This window comes from Acinonyx jubatus, chromosome B4 (assembly GCF_027475565.1).
Source record: "Acinonyx jubatus isolate Ajub_Pintada_27869175 chromosome B4, VMU_Ajub_asm_v1.0, whole genome shotgun sequence".
Taxonomy (NCBI): domain Eukaryota; kingdom Metazoa; phylum Chordata; class Mammalia; order Carnivora; family Felidae; genus Acinonyx; species Acinonyx jubatus.
The window spans coordinates 20107496-20128220 of NC_069387.1; the positions used below are offsets into that span (position 1 = coordinate 20107496).

The 20725-nt window shown below is 37.9% G+C and overlaps 1 protein-coding gene across 1 annotated transcript in view; it reads right to left on the minus strand.

Moving 5' to 3' along the window:
* Window positions 1–20397, minus strand: part of DNAJC1 (DnaJ heat shock protein family (Hsp40) member C1) — a 217498-nt gene extending 197101 nt beyond the window's left edge. Inside the window, exon 1 of the mRNA XM_027073603.2 lies at window positions 19884–20397. Within this exon, the coding sequence (XP_026929404.2) occupies window positions 19884–20099 (216 nt within the window). The 5' untranslated portion in view covers window positions 20100–20397. The remainder of the gene's footprint in view (window positions 1–19883) is intronic.
* Between the last annotated feature and the right edge of the window lie 328 nt (window positions 20398–20725).

A 20725-nucleotide genomic window follows, 5' to 3' on the forward strand; every position in this document is an offset into this window, starting at 1 on the left:
GCTAGAGGTTGTGCTCAAACACCTCAAGCCAGTAAAGCTTCCACTTTTTGATGATGGGTCTGCATGTCAGCAAAGGAACACATTCATAATTTAAGCATTTTATAAGTCTTTTGAGGTTCTTACTTTCTGTTTGACCCCTTGTGTCTCATCTGCACATGCACAAGACCTCTTGTTCAGTCAGGAATGTGTGAAGGTAAGGCCTTCTCCATTCCCTCCTGAATGTGCATGCAGCCTTGTGGATATGCACAGCCTTCCAGATTATAATGGAGAGGTGGGATGTTATCAAGACCCACGTGACTGTCCCATTCGCTGGATCTCCTGGTTAATTTTCTGACTACTTTGCTGGGTTACTGCTTTCTCTATCTAGGATCACAACTCAGGGAGGCTGTGATCTTGGCCCTCCCCATTTGTTTGCCACCGAGATAGCCAGTACTCCTGACGGTACTCAATGGCTAGAGACTTTTCTGCACTTCACTCCAAATCAAGTCAGCTCTTCCACCAGCAGTGGTGGAAACTTGCTCTGCCTTGGTAGAACTGCCTCACAGACAGAACTGGAAGGAGGGGTGAGTGCAATCCCGAGCAAAAATGCCACCAACTTCCACTTACTTTACCTGAAGTTCACCAGCTTATTTTTTAGTTAATGCTTCTCAATTTGTCATGTGCCTTTGTTCAATTTTCAGAGTCCTGAAATAGTTGTTTCATCATTTGGTGGGGGGGGGGGGGGGGGGGGAGGAGACTTGCTGAGCTCCTTACTCCATTAATCCAAAAGCCTTGCCTCTTATCTTTCACCTTCTTTCTCTTTCTCTTTTAAAGGAGCCTCTAAACTATGGCTTCCAAATATTTTTGGTCATTAAATTTTCTGTAAAAAACTTTTTAATTTTAATATTTATATTTAAATTTCATATATATTTATTCTCTAACTTACATGTAGCCAATATATGGTATATTATAAAACACACATGAAGACATAAAATTTTAAAGGGTAAAAGAAATATAAGTGAATAAAGCTTTAACATTTTCTTCCTGAGCCCAATAACTATCTTTTACACCCTGGGCAAGGTAAGTACGTGCTCCTCCACCCAGAAATCTACACCAGGGACAGGTCATACTTTGCTGATGCCTGCAGGAAGCCAGCACTGTCCGATAAAAATATAACGCAAGCCACATGTAACTTTACATTTTCTAGTAGTCACATTAAAAAGGGGAAAGTTTTTGAAATAGGTAAAATTAATTTCAACAATATTTTATATACACCAATATATAAAAATATTCTTTTCTGGGGCGCCTGGGTGGCTCAGTCGGTTAAGCGTCCGACTTCAGCTCAGGTCATGATCTCACGGTTCGTGAGTTCGAGCCCCGCGTCGGGCTCTGGGCTGACAGCTCAGAGCTTGGAGCCTGCTTCACATTCTGTGTCTCCCTCTCTCTCTGCCCCTTCCCTGCTCATGTTCTGTCTCTCTCTGTCTCAAAAATAAATAAACACTAAAAAAAAAAAACAAAAAAAACCAAAACACCTTGTAATCCCTTTAAAAAAAAATTCTTTCCAACATGTAATCAATATTAAAAATTACTGACGTATTTTACACTACTTTCTCTACAAAGTTTTCAAAACCCAGTGTATATTTTACATGTGCAGCACATCTCAATGAATAAGCCAAATTTTTGATGGCTAAAGTGAAATGTAGTCCTACCCAAACAATAAAACTGTGTTTAATAGGAAAATATTTTTTACTCATTCAGTTTTAAAATTTTCATTTTAGTTAATCAAGATTAAATAAAATGTAAAATTAATGTTCTTAGTCAAGCTACATTTCAAGTGCCTGATGTGCCTGATGTCATATGTGGCTATAGGCTACAGTACTAGACAGCACACTTCTAAACTGTACGCACTGTGAAGATTGAAGAAATTATAATAAGCCTATAATGTAGCTGGTTGTTCAACAGTATATACAATATGCTGTATATATGTGTGTAAGCATTCAGAAAAATAATAAAAAGTTAAGAGGCATCAAAGTGTGGTCTCATCCTCAAGATGTATTAGTTGGCTTTCTTGGCTAGGACATTGTGGTGTTTGTTTGCTAAAATGAAGAACTATAGCCATACCATACTAAGTATATTTGCAACCATAAAGCTACTTTGACCCAAGCTATTAATTTCTCAAGTGACTAACATCTGAAACTATGATGAAATAGGTTTTGATTCACTGAAATAAATACTAGAAATTATTCGATATTTTTAAAATAACAAAATAAATGGATGGGTTTTTTTAGTCTAAAGTTGTCTGTCCAACTTCCCACTTATAATTATAAATAGGTTATAGGTTAAAGGCAACTTAAAAATACCCATTCAATTTATCTAATAAATATGAAGATATGTTGTTAATTTAGTTTATCTGTGATATAATTATATAGCATTCTTTTTCCAAAGAAATAGAATGTACATGGGTATATATTACTAATATTAACAGAACTCTAAAAGGAAATATTCACCCCTAAATGAATTAATTCTACTAATCCCACAACTCACTGTTCCCATTAGTCCATGTTACTGTCCCACTTTTGTGCACATATATAATTCCTACAAAATTATAACTAAATGTGAATATAACTTGGTATTTGGCTTTTTTTCACTTATATTATAAGTATTCTTCCATGTTGTTGCGTGCTTTTCACATATAGTATTTACTGAAACATTCTCTGGTTAAAATTTGATTGTTTCCAATTCTTTACTATTATTAGTAATACTATCAAAAGAACTAATGAATTAACAGATATAAAAACAGGCTTTGTTATCAGTTTTGTAACATAATCTAGATAGTTTTGCATATTCTATACTATCACAAAAACAAAGGTCAAGAAACATTGCTGCAGAGACAGGGTTGTTATCCACATCAGAAAACCAACAATGATTGTCTGTAAGTGAAACATCTTTTAAAAAGCTCATTATACCACGGTTGCCTTCCATGTTTGTATCTTTAAACACATCCTTCAGATTAACAACTAAGTATTAAATGTATACAATAATTATAAAACAAACGTATTCCTCAAATTATGTGTAAACTGATTATAGTTAAGTGCTATGAATCCAAAATGAAGGACTCTTTACCTTTCCTTGTAAATCTGAATTATATACTTCTTTCCTTAAAATAAATCATTTATTGAAGCTTCGGTTAAGGATCATTCAATTCCATGAAGTTAATAGCCACTGAAATTCTATGATTTTAGTACTGTCATCAAGTTAATTACTAAAACAGTTTTCAGTGAGGTTAACTCTCACTGTCCTATGGTTTGTTTTTCGCATCTTTGAAGACTGAATATAAGAGAACATAAAGTTATTTAGGCCCAGAAAGAGGTTTTGAAAATTTTTTATTTTATTTTAGAAAGAGAGAGTGCGCACAAGTAGGGGAGAAGGGCAGAGAGACAGCATCACAAGCAGGCTTCACACTCACATGGAGCACGATGCAGGGCTAGATCCCACGCCCCTGGGATTACGACCTGAGCTGAAATCAAGAGTCAGATGCTCAACTGACTGAGCCACCCAGACACCCCCAGAAAGAGAAAGAATTCAAGAGGCTTGCAAGTAGCATATATTTATAGCCAACATATATACGTGCATATAACTTAACTTTAGGACCATTCATTTCCCCCAACAATGGTTTTGATGACATGTATCTTGACTTTCACTATCTTTCTCTCCACCTGGCATATTTTTCTCGCTAAGGTTCAAGACAAAGTTGAGAACTCTCCTCTGAGCATCTCTAATAACAACAGGACCATATGCATCACTCTGAGGTCACAGAATCTACTTATTACCATATTCAAAACCTTGTGAGATTCAAGTACTTTAGAAATGTTACTTGACTGTTTGTTTTAGCACCCAGACTTGGAATAAAATCCAGGAATAGTGGTCAGAAAGTGAATGGTCTACTGTCCCTTTCAATACCTAATAGTCTTTTATAGTGCTGTGAATAATAGGCCTGATTATAGTTCTGGATGATAAATGGTTAAATGTTCTTAGGTAACAGGAAAGCTGGCATTAAAAATAATAATTATTATAAAAGAAATGAAGCTTTTAAAAATATTCCAGGGTTAAAGTGGCACTGCAAGAACTTGAGGGACTTCCTCCCTAACCCCACTCCAAATACATACCAATGATACAATTTAAAAAGAGAAAACTACCAACACATAGCCATGATAAAACCTAGTTAAGTATCTCTGTAGACAAGAACAAATGGAAACTTGTAGCCCCAATTAGAGCTTAAGGTATAGTCCTACCGGACTCCATACCTACAAGTAGGCAGTGCGTGAGAAAACGGACTCTCAAAGAGTAACGAGGACTAAACATTCTCTACAAAAGGCCTGGGATCAGAGCCAGGCTCAGTGCTTGAAACCAAGAGTTGCAGTGGACTCTACCACCTGTGGGGGGAAAAAGGTAAAAAGTGAAAAGGCGACTACCTGAGGCTACGACTTATAAAATATCACGTATCCTAGATGGTAAGACGCCATGGTTTCAGCCCCGCAGCAGCCGAGACCAGGGTAAGCGATCCGCAGGGCTGGTAGCTGGATCTGCAGTGGCCCTAATATAACCTCAGGAGGGAGCCCTAAGCTGCCTATAGGAGTAAAAGCCACAGTGAAGCCCCTAGGGAGGGCTGCATAGAAAGGAGAAACTCCCACTCAAGATGAACTTAAAAACTAAAATACTATTGAAAGACAAATAACATTTTAATCATGAAAGAGAAACTACTTCCTTCAAGTTGAACTACCTATGTGTAGTTCTTTATAATAATCTCCAAGTCTAAAAGATTTTTGTATCACAATGATAGAAGTCTGAAGTAGACACACAACCCGCACAACTGCACACATGGGTCCTGCTTTAGGACTCTGTAACAACGTCTGGGTACAATTTTAATTAAATTAATCTTGTGGTCCATATTATCAAGGCTGGCATTCCCCAAATCATATCATGTTTTCAACTTTTAGAAATGTTCTGTTGCTGACTTTGATGAGCCCAGCAAATCATTTATAGTCATCTCAAATCATGCTGGATGTAATTCCAAGAAAACATAACTATGGTGGCTTAGGTCTTCTCTAGGGTGGATGTGGTACATATCTAAAGACCATGAAAACAAGAAGACCCCAAGGTTGCCTGTATATTTTCTTTGTAATAGCTTTATTGAGGTATAATTGACATACAAAGAATTGTGTGTATGTGTTTTTTTAAGTAACCCTACGATTGTAGAGAGAATCAACAAATAACTATTTTCCTTGTGCATTTTATTTTAAGGCATTTCAGAGCAATAATTTAGAGGGAATATATATTCAGGGGAGCTCCAAAGGAAAAATGCAAATGAAGCTGAAATTAGATATAAGAATTATGATTTTGGCTTTACATAACAACATTTCCACTGAGTACTATTATCTAAAAACTTAACAGGTTGTTTCATAACCCCACTGTTAGACATAAATAAAACAGGGTGGGTGACCATCTGTTGGGAGACCTATAGAAGAGAGTCCTATATGAGGAAATAGGCTAGATACTGGTGAGATCTCTTCCAGTTTCAGGATTCTATTATTGGTTTTTTCATTTTTGTTTTTGTTGGTTTTTTTTTCACTCAACATAGAATTCTTAACATCTCTGACCGCAGTGTAATTTCCTTCTTGTACCAAGATTATTTAAAACAACAATAGCTAGATATGAGAATCATCAACATTAAGATCTACTTCTTTTCCTCAACTGTGTATGAAATTACAAAAGGCAAAGTCAAAAAGATCAGCAATTAATTATTCAGTCTAAAGGAAAGAAATACTTATTAGGAACTATGTAGAGGAGGCAGAGGCACCTAGTACAACAGGATTACTTGGAATCCCTGATTGATATTTAAAGAGCCAAAATACTGGCAAACGAACAGAGGTGCATCTAGAAATCTCCTTTGAAAATCGTTTAATAAAAAGACAAAATAATCAAAATAGATGCCAGTAGAGAATACAGTGACTGTTTCATAGCTAACAACACATTTGATGGATGAGTTTCAAAATAAATAGAAAGAATGAGCAAAGGTTAAAATTACAGAACACTGGTGAATTCCTGGTTAAAGCAACATTGAAGACAATCCATTAAGTTAATAATACTTGAAGAATTATCAAACAGGCAAATCAGCAAAAGTAAATAACCAATTTGAATTAGATTGATTACTTTAAAACACCCTTATTAGTAGGCAGGCCTCTATGCATGGACGTTCAGAACCCACTGTCCTTAGAAAAGCAGCACGACTATACTGATAGCCTTTACAGACCAAAGAAAAGAATGGAAAAATGTACAGATAACTAACTAGGAAAATGAGATTTAGCACAACTCAAACAATCTAAAAACAAAATAAAGCAACAAAAACTATGCTCAGTTAAAATGCAAAAAAAAAAAAAAAAAAAAGAAAAAAAAGAAAACTACAAACTATATCCTGACAAAATGGAAATAGTAATTAGTGATTTTATCCAAAAATATTTAAATCTATCTCTACAACACAGAAATGCTAATTCTCTAAACCTGCGCTTTCCAAAGTGGTAGCCATTAGCCACATTTGAGCACTTAAAACATGCTGTTACAATGCAGAAACCAAATTTTTAATTTTATTTGATTAATTTACATTTAAATTTAAAATGTATTTGATTCAGTTACTGGAAAGCTTTTAAGGATGCTTGGAAAAATGAGTACATGAATCTACTTGTTAGCTGTACGTTTTATGAAACCTCATGCAGATCAAGTATTTTCTATCAAAGTTTAGTATCTGAAGTATAATAGAAGTATAAATGTAAAATACATACCAGATTTTGAAGACAGTAAAAAAGCCACAATGTGAACTATCTCATTAATGATCATTTAAAATGTGATTACATGTTAAAATATTTTTGATACACTGGATTAAGATACTATTAAAATTATTTTAATGTTTCTTTTTCACTTAAAAACATTTTTTTAATGTTTATTTCTTTTAGAGAGAGACAGAGTGCAAGCAGGGGAGGGGCAGAGAGAGAGGGAGACACAGAATCCAAAGCAGGCTCCAGGCTCTGAGCTGTCAGCATGGAGCCTGACGCAGGACTAAAACTCACGAACCACGAGATCATGACCAGAGCTGAAGTCGGACGCTTAACCGACTGAGGCACCCAGGCGCCCTCTTGTTTACTTTTTAAATGTAGCTTTCAGAAAACATAAAATTCCATATGTGGCTTATATTATATATCTATTGCACAGTGCTGCTCTAAGGGATCAGTGGCTTGAAAAAGTGTCAAATGCCAAAAATTTGAAATATAGGTCAGGATTTTTAAGTAAAATATTACCTATCTCCCAATGTCACAAATATTACTTTAGGCTACTCAGAATTTTTTTTTTAAATTTTTTAAACGTTTATTTATTTTTGAGACAGAGCATGAACGGGGGAGGGGCAGAGAGAGAGGGAGACACAGAATGTGAAACAGGCTCCAGGCTCTGAGCTGCCAGCACAGAGCCCGACGCGGGGCTCGAACTCACGGACCACGAGATCATGACCTGAGCCAAAGTCAGATGCCTAACTGACTGAGCCACCCAGGCACTCCTACTCAGAATTTTTATATTTATATATCCAAAGTTATTTGTATTCCCTTCACACAGAGGATTGGTACAAATTCTTTGTGTTACTGCAAACCATGGCAATGTTTAATGGTTATTCCATCATTAAGAATGAGTAAGTAACCAAGTATCTGAAGGACACGAATTCATCAAAGACTTACTGATTCCTTTAATATTCAGATTTTCACACTGATACAATAAATAATGCTTTTGCATCTATGAGAGCTAAATAAGGATCTTTAGTATAGCAAAGATTTTAGTAAGGCTAATGTTACACATCTATTATACCTACGTATGTGTGTGCATATCTGCATACACACACACACACACACACACACACACACACACACACACACACACACAGGCTTACAAATTTTCCCCTGGAAGAAAAACATCAGAGCTATGTGCCTTCACAGTGCTTTTCCAATCTTTCTTATTTCATGGCATTTCACAGAAAATTGTATTTGTAAAGACACATTGGAGTAAACTGTTAAGGCCACCCAAGGGAAAACACCATTATCTAAGCACAGTTGCTTGTAGCACACCAGTTGGGAAGCTTGGTTTTAAAGGTTCACCCAAAACACTGCAAAAATCTCTGACCCATGTTTTATTTTCACCTGACTCAAATTTTATTTTTACTTATGCCTACAGTTGTGAAAACACAACCCCTCAACATTTTTACTGACAATATCTAAAGAAGGCCACAAGATGGAGATATTACGCCATCACCATTTTTATTTGTAATTTATGCATTTTTCCACATCCTGCCCCCCCCACCATGTATTTCCTACTTTTTTCACCTCAGTGGTATTGCCATCTATTGTCCCTATCCCTAACACTTACTCTGATTCCTCTGCCACTCTGCTGTAACAAGCTTTGTTATAGAAGTATTATATGAGTATTATATGAATACTTTTCTTAATACTAAAAGCAGGCGAATTATTTTCTTCTAGCTCTATTTTTCTCCCTCTCTAAAATTAGGGTAATCTTTATATATTTTTCTCCTGTAGGTGAATTTCTTTTAAAAATTTGCTACCCACAAAGTAATAAGCATTCTAAAAGTCATTTACTAGAATACATTGTTACTTTGTAAGGCTATATAGATTTACTTCATGTAGATATTGCTCCAAACTTCTCTGGAACACTGTTCTTTGAGAACAGTCCTTAAATCAGTTTATGAACCTTACATTAAATTTATATTCAGATCTTTTTATCAGTCCAAACTGTATTTAGCCAAGCTTGCTAACCCAATTTAGTCACTGAACTTAGCTCCAAATGACTATTAGGTATAGCTAAAAATCAAATCCATCTTAAAGACTTAATACTAATGAGAATAATCTGCCAAATATGCTGCAGGCTTTGAAGGTGATTCAAAATAAGTGGTTTCAACAATAGTTTGAGAGATGGCAGCATTACTGAAAACCTCTGACACTTCCCACAACTAATTTAAGATCAATCTAATTTGCTCTAAGTTAAACCTCATATGCTACTTCTAAAGGCATGATATAAAAAGTCACACATTAATTCTGTGAACTACTACAGATCTTACACAGCATGGCAGTCATTTAAATGTCTAAGCTAAAATGCTTTAAACACAAGAAGTCTATTTCCCATCATAAATTAAAGATCCATTTAAAAATACCGTAAGATATGATATAATCTCTACAAGTAAAATCACAATTTCCAGCTACATTATACGTACATGTTAACTTTCTCAAATCGAATTTAGAAACAACTATTAACCAAAACACCACTTAAAGTCAGAAAAAAACCTAAATACTAATTTTTTATCTGTTAACTAAAAGTGTGGTCATATAAGATTTGCAATATTTTTTAATTACAAAAAGTCAGAGGCTTCCTGGTAATGTATAAATGTATAATGTATAAATGGTCATGGGATAGTATCCTTATCTTGATCCATTTTAATGTGGCATGAATAAAGTCCTTAAAAATTGACTGGAAATAAGAAGTCTCTACCTTCCTTCGTAGGCATGTAGATGTACCCTATGATTTCCCTAGATCTCTTTGGACCTTCCCAGTAAATGACAATGATCTTTCTGGTCTTAACTTGTTTTGACTACTGCTCATTATACATGCCACAGTAAAGACTCAGTAAAGTAGCTTTTTAAAATTATTGTGCCTTTAATAATCAGGAGTTGTGTGTGTTCCAGAATTTGTTTAACTAAGGAAATTATTCCCTCTTAGAATTTAGTGTTTGCGCTCAGCTGCATTTTAATATTGCTTCTTTTCCATTTTAATACTGCTGTTTATACTATGATACCCTTTATTTAATTCTTAACCTCAGACTCTTATCCTCAACAATTACTCTTTACCTTTAACAATTCAAATTCTATTAGCTGACTGTGTAGCTACACAGAACTTTATGCTTACTGCCTCACTGGCACTAAAATGGGTATCTAATAATGAAACACATATTCTCTCTAACCAGAAATGTAGAATGTGGCATACCCTTGCTTTTGCAACATGCCCAATTACAAATGAGATTGCAGTTCATGGATGATATTAAGCAGAAACACCTACTAAATGAATTGTTGAATCCTAACCTTACTTACCTTTTTTTCATGTTTTTATTTACTTTTGAGAGACAGAGAGAGACAGAGCATGAGTGGGGGACGGGCAGAGAAAGAGGGAAACAGAATCTGAAGCAGGCTCCAAGCTCTGAGCTGTCAGCACAAAACCCAACGTGGGGCTGAAACTCACAAACCACAAGATCATGACCTGAGCCTAAGTTGGACACTTAACCAACTGAGCCACCCAGGCTCCCCTCTACCTAATTTAATGTTAACAAGGATTTGAATGAGATCCAAATTCTAGATTAAGTTTCTAATTAAGTCCTAATGACACTCTTCAAAATTTCAGTAAATCTAAGTTAGAAATCCAAACATTTAGCTCTTAAAACAGAATACTATGATGTTACTTAAAACACAGTAATCATTACAGCTGGGCTTGAGACAAGAAGACTTCAGGGAGACCCTTACCAACCACAGGGATAAAAGAGGTAAAAAAGAATCAGTCAGAAGTGAAAAACTGCAATAACTGAGACTGGAAAAAGGCTTGATGCGATGAACACAAGGCCGGAAGAAGCAAAAGAATGAATAAATGATATAGAAGACAGAAAAATGGAAAATAATGAAGCTAAACAAAAGAGAGAAAGAATAATTATGGAACACAAGAATAGGCTTAGGGAACTCAGTGACACCACCAAATGTAGTAATATTCATATCACAGGAGTGCCAGAAGAAGAGAGATAAAAGGGGGCAGAAAATTCGAGGAAAAAATAGCTGAAAACTTCCTTAGTCTGTGGAAGGAAACACACACATCCAGGAGGCACAGAGAACTTCCATCAAAATCAACAAAAGCTGGCCAACACCAAGACCTATTATAATTAAATTTGCAAAATATATGGGATGCTCATGCTGGGTGCAAGTGTCCAACTCTTGATTTCAGCTCAGGTTATGGTCTCACGGATTCGTGAGTCTGAGCCCCACATCGGGCTCTGCACTTAAAGTGGGGGGCCTGCTTGGGATCCTCTCTCTTTCCTCTCTCTGCCCCTCCCTCACTCTCTCTCTCTCAAAAATAAACTTATTTTAATTTGCAAAATATAGTGATAAAGAAAAATTTTTATAAAGAAAATATCTTAAAAGCAGCATGACAAAATAAGTCCTTAACTTACAAGAGAAACCCATAAGCCTAACTGGAGATTTCTCAACCAAACCTTGGCAAGCCAGAAGGGGGTGGCATGATATATTCAAAGCACTGAATGGGAAAAGTTTGTAGCCAAGAACATTCAGAATAGAAGGAGAGATAAAGATTTTCCCAGATACACAAAATCTGAAGGAAATCATGACCACTAAACCAGCCCTGCAAGAAATATTAAACGGGACTGTCTGAGTGGAAAGACCAAAGGGGACTGTCTGAAAGGAAAGGCCAAAAGTGACAAAGACAAGAAAGGAACAGAGAAAATCTCCATAAACAATGACAAAACAAGTAATAAAATGGCATTAAATACATATTTATCAATAACTACTCTGAATGCAAATGGACTAAATGCCTCAATCAAAAGACAGAGTATCAGAATGGATTAAAAAAAACAAAAACAAAAAATAAAAAAACCAAGACCCAGCTACACGCTGCCTACAAGAGGTTCATTTTAGACATAAAGACGCCTGCAGATTGAAAGTGAGGGGAAGGAAAAACATTTATCATGCAAATGGATGTCAAAAAAAAAAAAATCCAGAGTAGCAATACTAATATCAGACAAACTAGATTCTAAAACAAAGACTATAACAAGAGTTATAAGAACTGTATATAAGAACTGTACCATGATAAAGGGGACAATCCAACAAAAAGATGTAACAATTGTAAATATTTATGCATCCAATATGGAAGCACCCAAATACATAAAACAATAACATACGTAATGGAAATAGATAATAAATAATAGATAATAATACAATAATGGTAGAGGACTTTAATACTCCACTTACATCAATGGACAGATCATCTAAACAGAAAATCAACAAGGAAACAATGGCTTTGAATGACACACTACACCAGATGGACTTAACAGATATATTCAGAACATTCCTCCCTAAAACAGCAGAATACATATTCTTTTCAAGTGTAGATGGGATGTGTAGATCACATACTAGGTCACAAATCAAACCTCAACAAGTACAAAAAAGATGGAGATCATACCATGCATATTTTCTGACCACAACACTATGAAACTTGAGAACAATCACAAGAAAAAATTTGGAAAGACCACAAATACATGGAGGTTAAACAACATACTATTAAATAATGAATGGGACAACCAGAAAATCAAAGAAGAAATTTAAAAAATACATGGAAACAAATGAAAACAGAAACATAACAGTCCAAAATCTTTGGGATGCAGCAAAAGCGGTCCGAAGAGGGAAGTATATAGCAATATAGATAAAAAGCTAATAAACAATCTAGCTTTATACCTAAAGGAGCTAGAAAAAGAACAACAAACAATGCCTAAAACCAGCAGAAGGAAGGAAATAATACAGATTATGGCAGAAATAAATGATATGGAAACTAAAAAAAATAATAATAAAATAAAATAAATAAAATGATAGGCCAGATCAACGAAACCAGGAAGTTGTTCTTTAAAAAAAATTAACTGATAAATCCCCAGCCACACTTACCAAAAAGAAAAGAGAAAGGACCTAAGTAAATAAAATCACAATGAGGAGAAATAACAACCAACACCACAGAAATACAAACAATTATAAGAGAGTATTATGAAAATCTATATGCCAACAAACTAGACAACCTGGAAGAAATAGATAAATTCCGAGAAACATATAAAGTACCAAAACTGAAACAGGAAGAAACACATAGAAGACGTGAACAGGTCAATAACCAGTAAAGAAATTAAATCGGTAATCAAAAATCTCCCAATAAACAAAAGTCCAGGGCTAGATGGCTTCACAGGCAAATTTTACTAAATGTTTAAAGAGTTAATACTTACTCTCAAACTATTCCAAAAAATAGAAAAGGAAGGAAAACTTTCAAATTCATTCTGAGGCCAGCATTGCCCTTATATGAAAACCAGACAAAGACTCCACAAAAAAAAGAAAACTATAGGGGCACCTGGGTGGCTCAGTCAGTTGGGCGTCCAACTTCGGCTCAGGCCATGATCTCACAGTCTGTGAGTTCGAGCCCCGCACTGGGTTCTGTGCTGACAGCCCAGAGCCTGGAGCCTGCTTCAGATTCTGTGTCTCCCTCTCTCTCTGACCCTCCCCTGCTCATGCTCTGTCTCTCTCTGTCTCAAAAATAAATAAAAACATTAAAAAAAAAATAAAACTATAGGCCAATATCCCTAATGAACATGGATACAGAAAATCTCAATAAAATACTAGCAAACTAAATCCAATAGCACATTAAAAGAATCATTTACCACAATCAAATGGGATTTATTCCTAGGCTGCAAGTGTGGTTCAATATTTGCAAATTAACCCATGTGATATACCACATTAATAAAAGAAAGGATAAGAACCATATGATCCTTTCAGTATATGCAGAAAAAGCACTGGACAAAGTACATCTATTCATGATAAAAACCTTCAACAAAGTAGGTTAGAGGGAACATACTTCAACATCATAAAGGTCATATATAAAAAACCCACAGCTAATACTATCCTCAGTGGAGAAAAACAGAGTTTTCTCTCTATGGTCAGGAACAAGACAAGGATGTCCCCTCCACCACGGTTATTTAACAAAGTATTGGGGAGGCGCCCGGGTGGCTCAGTTGGTTAAGTGTCCCACTTCAGCTCAGGTCACGATCTCACAGTCCGTGAGTTTGAGCCCTGCGTCAGGCTCTGTGCTGACAGCTCAGAGCCTGGAGCCTGCTTCGGAGTCTGTGTCTCCCTCTCTCTCTGACCCTCCCCTGCTCATGCTCTGTCTCTCTCTGTCTCAAAAATAAATAAACATTAAAAAAAACACAAAGTATTGGAAATCCTAGCCATAGCAATTGGACAACAAAAAGAAATAAAGGCATCTAAATCGGTAAGGAAGAAGTAAAAGTTCCACTATTTGCAGATGATATGACTCTATATAGAAAACCCGAAAGCCTCCACCAAAAAATAGCTAGAACTGATACATGAATTCAGTAAAGTCTCAGGATACGAAAATCAATGCACAGAAATATGTTGCATTTCTATAGACCAATAATGAAGCAGCAGAAAGAAAAACCAAGAAATCAATCCAATTTACAACTGCACCAAAACCCATAAGATACCTAAGAATATACCTAACCCAAGAGGTGAAAGACTCTTAAAACAATAAAACACTGTTGAAAGAAACTGAAAAAGACACAAAGAAATGGAGACATTCCATGCCCATGGAGTGGAAGAACAAATATTGTTAAAAAGCCTACACTACCCAAAGCTATCTACATATTTAATGCAATTCCTATCAAAATAACACCATCATTTTTTCACAGAGCTAGGACAAACAATCCTAAAATTTGTATGAGACCACAAAAGACCCCAAATAGCCAAAGCAATCCTGAAGAAGAAAAGCAAAGCCAGAGACATCACAATTCTGGACTTTGTGTCATATTACAAAGCTGTAGTGACCAAGACAATATGGTACTGGCACAAAAATAAACACATAGGTCAATGGAACAGAAAACCCAGGAATGAATCCACAACTATATGGGCAATTAATACGCAACAAAGCAGGAAAGAATATCCAATGGAAAAAAGACAGTCTCTTCAACAAATGGTGTTGGGAAAACTGGACAGCAACATGGAGAAGAATGAAACTAAACTACTTTCTTGCACCATACACAAAACTAAATTCAAAATGGATTCAAGACCCAAATGTAAGACCCATTAAAAATCCTAGAGGAGAATACAGGCAGTAACCTCTTTGACATCAGCTGTAGCAACTTCTTACTAGATATGTCTCTTGAAACAAGTGAAATAAAAGCAAAAATAAACCATTAGGACTTTATCAAAATGAAAAGCTTCTGTACAACTAAAGAATTTATCAACAAAACTAAAAGGCAACCTATAGAAGGGAAGAAGATATTTGCAAATGACATATTAGGTTAAGGATTAGTATCCAAAATATATAAAGACCTTATCAAACTCCCCCCCCAAAAACCCAAATAATCCAATTAAAAAATGGGCAGAAGACATGAAAAGACATTTTTCCAAAGAAGACATCCAGATGGCCAACAGGCACATGTAAAGATGCTCAACATCACTCATCATCAGGGAAATACAAATCAAAACCACAAGGAGATACCACCTCACACCTGTCAGAATGGCTCACATTAACAACTCAGACAACAGACGTTGGCGAGGATGCGGAGAAAGAGGATCTCTTTTGCACTGCTGGTGGAAATGCAAACTGATGCAGCCACTGTAGAAAACAGTATGGAAGTTCCTCAAAAAGTTAAAAATAGAACTACCCTATGATCCCGCAACTGCGCTACTAGGTATTTACCCAAAGAAAAATACTAATTCAAAAGGATACTTGCACCCAGATGCTCATAGCAGCATTATCTATAATAGCCAAATTGTGGAAACAGCCCAAATGTCTATGGCTGATGAATGGATAAAGAAGATGTGACACACACACACACACACACACACACACACACACACACACACACACACAATGGAATATTACTCAGCCATAAAAAAGGATGAAATCTTGTCATTTTCAACAACATGGATGGAGCTACAGAGTATTATGCCAAGTGAAGTAAGTCAGTGAAAGACAAATACCAGATCATTTCACCCGTATGTGGAATTTAAGAAACAAAGCAAATGGTCATAGTGGGGGGGAGGGGAAGAGAAAGAGAGAAAGCAGGAAACAGACTCTTAACTATAGAGAACAAAGTGATGGTTACAGAAGGAAGGTGAGTAGAGGGATGGTTTAAACAGGTGATGGGGATTAAGGAGCACACTTGTGATAAACACCGGGTGTTGTGGAGTGTTGAATCACTAAACTGTACATCTGAAATTAATATTACACTGTATGTTAACTAGCTGGAATGTAAATAAAAACTTAAAACACAGGAATCATTTCTCACACTCATTAATATAGAACTCACTTTCACAAGTGTTTTGATGAAAACAAAAAAAGGTTTTTAAAAACATTTATAACTACAGTTTCACTGTAAAATGGGCTATGGTACTGCTTCCAATCAAAAGTTTCTCTTTTCACAACTCTTCTCCTTCCATCTCTGCACATTTCTATACAAGATAATATTTAGGTGTCTACTATGTACCTAACTATGAAGTAAATAAAGATACCACACCATTTGTCCTAAAAATGAGGCAACTAACTGTCCAAGGTTATAAGTCAGAAACTGGCCTAGTCAAGTTCTAAAAGTCATCAGTCATTCCAATTACAGAGTTCAGACAGTGACTGAGCCAACTATTTTAGAGCTGGTGGAAAAGGGGATAAAATGGATGCTACATTCAGTCTCTATCACCCCTGGCTTCTAATTGGCATATGGATATCACAAAAAACAATTTATATTGACTGTCTCCAATTCTTGTCCTTCTTTCTCTCCCAAACCCAATCTAACCAGGCTTTTGATCTCACCACCACACCCAAACAGCTCCTGCGGAGGTAGCCAATGGTCTCCACACTGTCATATTCAACAGTCAATTCTCCGAACTCACCTGATTTTAATCACATCAGCATTTCTTCCACTTGATCATTTTCTCCTCTTTAAGATACTCTCTTTACTTGACTTGAAAGAGACCATCTTTTTCTTGGTTTGCCTCCTCCTTCACTGGCTGGTCCTTCTCCATCTCCTTTGCTGGTTCTCCCACCTCTCCCTGACTCAAAGTTTGGAACTTTTTCCTGGTAACTCCAGACTTACATAACCAACTGTCTATATGCCAGGTCCACTTGAATGTTTAAAAGACACCTTAAATTTAGCATGACCCAAACCAAATTTCTGATGTTCCCCCAACCAGACCTGCTTCTATACCAGGCTTCTCCGTCTCAGTAGATAGCACCTGCAGTTAGACAAGTATTTTATTTAGTTACTGAGGCCAAAAGCTTTAGAATGATCCTCAACTTTTTCTTTCTCATATCCCACATTCAAACAATCAGTAAAATTCTGTCAGCACGTTGTTCAAATTAAATCCAGAATGTGACCGGATTCATTCCTACATTCCATACCACAAAGTATCCCACTAAGAAACGACATATATACAAACGATCCTCAACGTGACAATCATTCTGAAATTTAAGTCAAATCATGTACCTCTTCTGTTCAACTCTCCAACATGGATCCTCAACCTACTTATAAGTAATAGCCAAAGTCCATGACTCTGATCTCATCTCCTATTACCGTCCCCCTGGTTCACCCTGCTCCAGCCACGCTGGCTGCCTTGCTATTCCTCAAACATCATGCAGGCTCTTGCCTCAAGGTCTTAGCATTTACGGCCTGCCTTTCTTGAATGTTCTTCCCCAACTTGTGAACATGACTCACTCCCTTCCTCCTTCAGAGGCCTTTTCTGACCTCCTGACATTTATATTTACTTGTTTGGCCGTTTACCATTAATTCCCCCCCCCCCCCCCCCACTAAAAAGTAAGTTTCATGAGGCTAGGGGGTTTTGTTTTATATACTAGACTAGTGCTTAAAATTCAGCGGGCACCAAATAAATCTCTGTTGAATAGACAACAAAACTGATGAGTGTATACAGCCAGGTTGCAACTCTGAGTAACCTATCTACTTTGTCCTGGTCCCTCATGTCTGGCTAGTCACCAAAAGATTGATTGGCTCTGAAAATTACACATTCAGGACCGAAAAGAGGTTGCATTTGTCTCTACCAAACTTCTGGTCCCCTGAAAGTCTTCCAAGAAAGTTAAGATTCAATGTAATGTAAGGAACTTCTTCCAATCAGTGTCTCTGCTTGGGTAGAATAAAATTTCTTCTGTCATTCTTTCCAATTTCAACACAACTAGATAGAGAAACACAGATGAAAACAATTTTCAGGATCCTTCTTTTCAAATTCTACCTTCACATAGAATCTTCTTGATTATCTATGCTTCTTTATTTTCCCATCTTTGCCGATATAGTTAAGTGCTCTGGTTGTTCACACTGCCTAATTAACTCCGAAATTAAACTGCATGAAATTATAAATGAAAATCCTATGAGGGTTCACATGCAAGCTAGATTATATAATCTAAATTTTAAACTACTGCTACTAAATTTCTGTAGTCTTTTAAAGGGGCTTAATTTTCCTTGTGTAACTGGAAAGCATCTTCATAACTTTGGACAGGTTACATATAACAGGTTATATATAACCCTGTACAGAGTTTAACCAATCATGATAAATTGTAAAAAATATTCTTGATTTTTAAGGCATTCTTAAAAGTCTTCAGAGTTATATTTTCACTAATGATTTTTAAACATAATGTATGATCATTTACTCTGAAAATGAGGTATATTTTGTCTCCATAAGTAGGAACTGGCACCAAGTGAAGATAATGAATATAGACAGACATCACATAATTACTTGCATGTAAGAATCTGAAGTGTGAATGCTTACGCTTTATAACTCTTACACAAATGAAATCGTTAAAATCATGGTGGCATGGCAAAATTTTATATTCCATTATATTTCATTTAAACGTAAATTTCCATTTAGTGTTAAGTTCAACAGGTCATACAAATTTATGATAACCTATAGGAGGAAAATGTACGTTTCATACCTAGTCATGTGAAGTGTACCTTGATGACAATTATTGGCAAACCTTATTTTTTTTAACCCACATAACTATTCACAGCATTTTTTGAAGGGTTCAGTCAGATCGTGTGAAATCCTATCTTTCACCCCATAATCCTTAAATCAGTGAAATGTCATTTTATTTGACAGTAGGTTTCAGATAGAGATTGGATATACAAGCTCACTCACGACTCCCTAGGTAGAAGGTAAAGATCAACAAACGGACCTTACAAGTTAGTCTCAAGCTAAAAAAGAAAAGGAAGAGAAAAAGAAAGAAAACAATCCTGTGCTGCTGGTAGGGCTTCTCTTCCTGTAGCACCCAAAGCGCCTCCAATGCCCAGAAAACTTAATAGATCCCTCTAATCTAATTCCAGGACCAACACGGTGGAGGTTTCAAGATCCTCCAAGTTTCCAAATTGTGATACGCACCCCTATCCAACAGGCTAAAAAGTCCAAAGTACAGCGCAAGAAAAACTTCTGCCACACGGACGCCAACCAAAATGCATTCCTAATCTTCCCGGAAAGGAAGAAGCAAGGCAGCAGCTAAAATAAAAAGTGTAACCGGGTGGGTGAAAATTTAGGGGAGACATGACTTTCTTTCCACATTCAGGGGCCAAGAAAGGAAAGGTGTCAAAGGTCTACTTATACCATTCTTCCTTCTTCCTCCAGCACAGCTGGGTGGAAGGATCCTCCGCAGAATGGCAGAGGAAAGAGAAGGTATCACCAGCCCAGGGGCACCGTCCAACCTGTCACTGAGACCGGATCAAGAGGAGCACGGCGAAGAGGCACTGGGGGGGGGGGGGGGGGGCAAATTCTGCGGTCAGGGTTCCGAAGAGACCCCGGTGGACCGAGCAGAGGAGGACAGCCAGAACCCAGGCTAACCAAGCCCTGGCCGCGGTGCCCGGCTCCCTCCGAGGAAAGCGGGTCAAAGCCCTCCCCACCCCCTCCCTTCCGCCCCGACCTGCACGTTTCTTTCCTCGAGCGGCCAAAGGAAGCGCAGCATTTGGGCCGGCCGGCGGCCCCGCTTACCTGCTCCACTCCGAGGAACTGGTAGAAGTTGAGCTGCACCTCCTCCACCAAGTCAAATAACTCCAGGTCTCCACTCTCCCAGCCGTGTGCCGGCCCTACAGCCGCCAGCAGCAGCAGCAGCAGCAGCAACAGTAGTGGCGGCGGCGGCGGGAACCGCACAAGCCGACGCCAGCGGCGCCGAGGAAGCCGGGCCAGCCGGGAGCAGGTAGCCGTCATCGCGCTGGGCTCGGAAAGGTCACCCGCCTCAATGTGCCGTCGGCCGAGACCGGGGACGTGGCGGGCTCCACGAGCTGTGGGAACAGTGCCTGTCAGTCAGAAGCACGGGCAGCCGCACCGGAGAAGCCCGCCCGGCGGTCCGCCCCAGCGGCAGGGCAAAGCTGGGCGAGGCAGGGCGGCAGGAGCCTGCGGATTCAGCAGCGGGAGGGCGGGCGGGGCCGCAGGAGGCTCTACCTTCCGCAGACCCTCACCCCAAGGCCTACAAACAGCTGTGAAGCCAACGCCGGGCGCCGTGGTTGCCGAGGAGGAGAGGCTTCCCCTCGCTTCAGCCAATCCCAGGCCTCGCTTCCGGTGACATCACGTCTCCTAGCAACCGCGGGTGGGTGGGCGGAGCCGGAAGTAGGGAAGCCGGGCGCCCCAGATCGGGGCCTGTGAGAAAAGCGTTTCTGTAGCTCGCGCTCACTGAGAAGCACACAGATTAAAGCACATAGGCATCGCGCGTGTACCTGGAACAGACTAATTATAAATTTCCCGCGAAACATCCACCTTTTTAGTCCCCCTCCCATACTGAAAACTAAGAACATATTTGAAGACTGATTTATTGATTATGGCCCCTGTTCCATGCA